Source organism: Oreochromis aureus, linkage group 12, assembly GCF_013358895.1.
Source record: "Oreochromis aureus strain Israel breed Guangdong linkage group 12, ZZ_aureus, whole genome shotgun sequence".
NCBI lineage: Eukaryota > Metazoa > Chordata > Actinopteri > Cichliformes > Cichlidae > Oreochromis > Oreochromis aureus.
Window position 1 is genome coordinate 19421566 of NC_052953.1, and position 6000 is coordinate 19427565.

Genomic DNA, 6000 nt, shown 5'->3' on the forward strand with positions numbered 1-6000 from the left:
AATGCTGTATTCTTTTTTTTACTCCAAGGCATTAATAAATACAAAAAGGATGTGTTTGGGTGGAAGGCACCGATTTTCAAACTCAGCTCAATCTGACTAAAGCACCAAAATCTACTGTTTACACAGTTTATGCGTATTCAGCTTAGCTCACTCCATATTTCCCCCTTTGGTAGTCCGCCGCCACCCTATAATAGATCTATGCCTAAAAAGGAATTCACCGCACAATTTCAGGAGTAAATAACAGAAGTTTTCTTTCAAAAGGAGTTGTTTTATAGTCAGATCAGAGCAAAATGATCCTTTAAAAGTTTTAGCTGTTAAGGGTGGGCTTCTGACCTGACCAAACTACCACACACGGTGAGACAACCTGGACGGATTTACTAGATCATCATTCTTGCCACACCTTCACACATTCATATACTTTAGGTATTATACTATTATTTCTAGGCAAAACCTGCAAATCGGCCATGTCACTGTAGCATCTACTCGGCACGTGTTCGCTATCAAATTCAGCACCGCATTCTTGGTCGGTGCGGCCCCTTCATAGGCTCAATGGTACGGTCCACCTCCTCGTTACGTCATGGCGTCTGACTTCGCAGGATAAATACAGCAGCTCTGCGCCATGAGGCTCAAGCTTGAGGATCGGAGCACCGAGACGCGAGGGGTCGTCTTCTGAAGAGCAGGGAAAACCGCCGCGGCACTGTTAGTAATTAGTAATAACAACTAAAGACGTTATCGTACCAGGGGCAGCCGTTAACAATGATGAACGGACAGATGAATGGTTTTCATAACTCCCTCATTGACGAGGACTGCTTTTTGTTCACGTCAGAGTCCGTCGGAGAAGGACACCCCGGTAAGACGCGAGATGTCGGCCTTCTATCATTCTGGCTGATGAAATAAGATACATTTATTGCTATGTTTTGTTTTTTACTACTTCCTATCTCCCACAAACTATAGCTTATCACTGTATTAAAATGAAAAATAGGGAGTGAAATAACAACGTCGCGGCCCTTTTTTCTTCTTCTTGTACCTTGGCCGGCTTCAAGACCACGCGCTACTAGCTGATATAAGCTAGCTAATCTTCGGTGAATAGGTCATTCTGTCCCGTGTCTGCGCCACCGGCAGCAAATGTAGCACAAAAGTCATAGTCTACACGGTGAAGTTGTCACGTGAATGCCCTATTATTTACGGTATAGTTATTCATTTTAACTGGTTTATTTTCCCCCCCCTCAATCTGCCATTCGTGCGTATTCAAGAAGCACGCGGCTGGTTGTGTAGGTAGGTGACTCCTAACACAATCATCTTCATCCCTGAAGATGAAGATAGACTGTGTATTTTATCAGTGTCGATGTTTAGTTAGTTAAGCGATTAAACGTTTCTAAGTGTACTGTGCTTGCCTTCCGGTCTCCGTGGAGTTGCGCGGGCTCTCTTTGACACCACATGTGCGCATGCTGAAATGGCGACCGCCGAGACTCCCATCTATTCCTCTTGAGTATGAAGGGGGATAGTTGGCGCCGACGTGCCGCAGTTTACATTTGGACCCTGTGACGTGATTGATGTTGCCGTTTACTCACGTTATTGTTTTTGTTTTTCAGACAAAATCTGTGACCAGATAAGCGATGCAGTTTTGGACGCCCATCTGAAGCAGGATCCAGATGCCAAAGTTGCATGTGGTAAATAAATATTTCCTATCTTGTTTGCATTGGCTTCACTCCTGTGTTGACACCAGGGTATTTAACTGAGTCCTGAAATGCCTCATGCAGAGACTGTTGCCAAGACTGGGATGATCCTATTGGCAGGTGAGATTACCTCACGGGCCACGGTGGATTACCAGAAAATTGTTCGTGACACCATTCGTCAAATTGGATATGACGACTCCTCCAAAGGTGTGCATTGCTTTATTTTATTTATTTTTTTAATTGATTGATTTTTATGGACTATTAGTCTTAACCTCCTGCTGTGTCTTCTGCATAGGATTCGACTACAAGACCTGCAATGTTCTTGTGGCCCTGGAACAGCAGTCTCCTGACATTGCTCAGGGTGTTCACATTGATCGCAATGAGGAGGACATCGGAGCTGGGGATCAGGTTAGTATTGGCCTGAGTGTTCTGAAACCACAAATACAACATATTCTTGTCCTTAAAAGCTTTTTAAAACGATAATTGTCTCACTCTGCAGGGTTTGATGTTTGGATATGCCACTGATGAGACTGAGGAGTGCATGCCTCTCACAATCGTTCTTGCCCACAAGCTGAATGCCAAGATGGCTGAACTGCGCCGCAATGGCACTCTTCCATGGCTCCGACCAGACTCAAAGACACAGGTATTCATTATTTTAATATAATTCTAATTTGCACTAGCAAAAGGAAAATTGGGAAAGGGATGGTTCTAAAAAGCTGCTCATTTTGTTTCTTTCACAGGTTACTGTACAGTACCGCCAGGACCGCGGTGCCATGCTGCCAGTGCGTGTGCACACTATTGTCATCTCTGTCCAGCACGATGAGGATATTTGCTTGGAGGAGATGAGAGATGCTCTGAAGGAGAAGGTCATCAAGGCGGTTGTTCCCTGCATCTACTTGGATGATGACACCATCTACCACCTGCAGCCCAGTGGTCGTTTTGTCATTGGAGGCCCACAGGTAAATATCTTTTAATGGCTTTTTTTTTTTTTTTTGTCTTGTTTTGTTTTGTTTATCAGGAGCTATTCAACTTTGAGTTGACCTTGTTTCCTTCATTGCAGGGAGATGCTGGCCTCACCGGACGTAAGATCATTGTAGACACTTACGGAGGCTGGGGGGCCCATGGTGGTGGAGCCTTCTCTGGGAAAGATTACACAAAGGTGGATCGCTCTGCTGCTTATGCAGCACGTTGGGTGGCCAAGTCTCTGGTGAAAGCTGAGCTTTGCAGGAGGGTGCTGGTCCAGGTGAGTGGTAGTGGTAGAAGCTGCGTTTCCACCCAAAGTGTTCAGAAACCATTTTTTTGTTTTTGTTTTTAATTTTTTTTTTTTTTGTCCTAGCAACTGTTGGGGGTTCATCAGATTTCCGGGTAGTTGTGGTTCCACTGTGTTGTAAAAGCTGGTGTAGATTATGTCCTGCTTAATCTGCTGAACCCCCCCTCCCCCCTCCTCCTCCTCCTCCTCCTCCCCCCCTCCTCCTCCAAATCTTTGAAAGGCTCATAGCCTCTGAGGAAAGTTTCTGTGGTGGAAATGCAGCTAAAACCCCCTTTATTTCAGGGAGTGAGGCTGCAGCAGGCTCCTGCCTGAAGTTTTCCGTTTTCCTGCTTGATATAACACATCTGTGTGCTGTATTAGGTGTCGTATGCCATTGGAGTTGCCCATCCCCTCTCGATTTCTATCTTCCACTATGGGACATCCCACAAGAGTGAGAGGGAGCTACTTGACATCGTGAAGAAGAACTTTGATCTCCGGCCTGGAGTCATCGTCAGGTAATGTATAACCTTTGAAGCCACCTGTGGTTCAAAGTTTATTTTTTTTGTGAAAGCAACAGACAGTTCCTCTTGTCACAGGTATCAAAGTTAACGGGTATGGAAAAAAATGCACTTAACAAATTGCATTAGGTTAAACACCTGGGCTTCAGTGGGGGCAAACGGCTTATTTAGTGGGGGAGTTATTATATTTGGATTATTTAGCTCATTTAGTGGGTTTTATAAATGGGAGGAGTTTGGTTTCTGCAAGCTGCAGTGTCCTGTGGTTGGCAGGGTAAGTGTCGAGTCTTCACGTTCCCCTGTTTACCAGCCATTTATTTTTGTAGCTGTCGACCCTCCCCACCGGCTAATTCGAGCATTATGCCTGTGTGAGTATGTGTGCATTTGAGGTCACTGGATGTGACTGCTGCTAAAGAGTTTGATTATGTATTCCAGGGATCTGGATCTGAAGAAACCCTTGTATCAGAGGACTGCAGCCTACGGCCACTTTGGCCGAGACTCCTTCCCTTGGGAGGTCCCCAAAAAACTCAAATACTAAACCTGTTAAGCTTTTACCCCCAGGCTTGTTGGTGTATACTACAGAGAAGCCTCCAAGGTTCCGGGGGTGAAATGCCCTTATCTCTCATATTGGTACCATTTAACACATTAACCCCTTTCCTCACTCCACCTCCCTCTTTTGTCTTGACTGTTTTTCTGCTGATTGCAGTATCGTGCTGGGTCCCAGGAGGCATGCCTCAGAAACTTGATGTTTTAAAGAACTAGATGGGTTCCATGAACTCATGCACCGTAGTACTTACTGTTCTCCCATGTCTTGAAGTTCCCCCCCGCTTCGTGTTGTGATGCGCTGAGTAGCGGCGTTCAGTCCTCGTTTTTGGCATTCCACACTCGTCACTATGGTCAGTCTTCTATCACTGTCATGGCGGTAGCATAATAGGTTGTATGTGATATTCCTCTTAATTTACTGGTGCTACTAACGAGTCTGCATGACATCTAAAAGAGAAAAATAATTTCAAAGTGCTCTCAAGTGCATAATTTGGAGTCTTGTGATCTGGCTCTGTCCCCCACAAAAAGCTTAGCTTCTCTCCAAACATTACTCCTGTTGTCAGCCTGGTACGGTTGTTCCTTGACCCCCAGTGTTCATTATCCTTTGTTAACTTGTTTTCCCCTCATCCTTGTGGAGGATGCTAGAATGGCACAATTAAAATTCAAGGGTTGTTGCTGTTTTCACTATTTAAAAAAATAAATAAAAAATGCTATGCATTGCAGGCTAAGGGGCAAGCCAAATCCTAATTATTCAAGCTCTTAAATGAGCATTAGGCCTCAGACACCCCTACAGACCTTTGCTGTTTTCTGACGTAATACAGAAAAGTCAGAAGCTGCTGTCACTGCTCTGGTCTGCAGAGGTTTTGGTTATACTTGAAGGTTATGGGGAAAAATTGAATTGCTTATGCATTGAAATTCAATTTTAAACTAGTCATTTAAAAAAAACTAGTTTCACTTGCTTTTTTTGTATGGTTTGAAGTGACCTAAAGACTCAATTTCCCTCAAGTTTATTGATGGCAGGTGTAGCTACAGAGAAACCTGTTTCATCTTTATCCTTAGAGGGGTGTGTTCTTTGCCACAGTCTTATTGGCTAGGAATTAAACCTCAACACTATTTATTTGTTCTCTGAAACTCGGCGTGGATACAGAGAAGCCGAAATTTCAGAAGGCAGCTTTAAACAAACTTGGGTATTAGGTCTTGACTTTCTTGTGACTTGGTCATTTTGGTGTTTGGCTTGAGGCTCCAGAGTGTTGTACAGAAAAGCTTTGGACTGCCTCGGCAAGAAAGTGTCACTGGCTAATTGTAAATGACTATTTTACAACCGTTTTTTTGTTTTTTGAACTGCAGAACTTATTTTTTTTAGGCAGGTTAGTTATTGAAAATCCCATTTTTAAAATATCTGGTGCAATTATTATTTTTGGCTCTTGCCTATCCCCGTTACTGTGATGGCAACATTTGGTTGGTGTAGTACAGAGAAACCAGCCTTGTTTACATGTCCATCTCGTGTGTGTGGGATAGAAATTTTGGTTTTGGTCCCTTTTTACTACTCGGAGGTCATCCCGTTGGCTATAGTAAGTGTAAGAGTGCCTTTTCTATTTCCTCTGCTCCCCATTTGCTTTTCTCCCCTCCCACCAACATGCGTTCAACTTCCAAAGGAACACGTAGCTCATTCTGTATTAAACTTCATGTCTGGACTGGGTAGTTTCCTTATTCTCTGTAATAAACAACTACACCTCTAAAATGTCTTTGAAGTTTTTTTTTGTGTGTGTGTGTGTGTGTGTGTGTGTGTGTGTGTGTGTGTGTGTGTGTGTGTGTGTGTGTGTGTGTGTGTGTGTGTGTGTGTGTGTGTGTGTGTGTGTGTGTGTGTGTGTGTGTGTGTGTGTGTGTGTGTGTGTGTGTGTGTGTGTGTGTGTGTGTGTGTGTGTGTGTGTGTGTGTGTGTGTGTGTGTTAAACAAAACCAAAAAACCCCTCCAAGACTGCTGTTGATCATTAACATTGGTTTGTAAATCTACAAAA

The 6000-nt window shown here is 43.8% G+C and overlaps 1 protein-coding gene across 1 annotated transcript; it reads left to right on the plus strand.

Annotated features, from left to right (window-relative positions):
- Positions 1-756: 756 nt before the first annotated feature.
- On the plus strand, positions 757-5724 carry mat2ab (methionine adenosyltransferase II, alpha b). The gene is made up of 9 exons (XM_031755348.2): positions 757-850; positions 1593-1670; positions 1761-1883; positions 1972-2084; positions 2176-2319; positions 2417-2635; positions 2737-2919; positions 3307-3440; positions 3876-5724. The coding sequence occupies exons 1-9, from the start codon at positions 757-759 to the stop codon at positions 3976-3978; spliced, it is 1191 nt and encodes a 396-aa protein (XP_031611208.1). The 3' UTR covers positions 3979-5724.
- Positions 5725-6000: the final 276 nt, after the last annotated feature.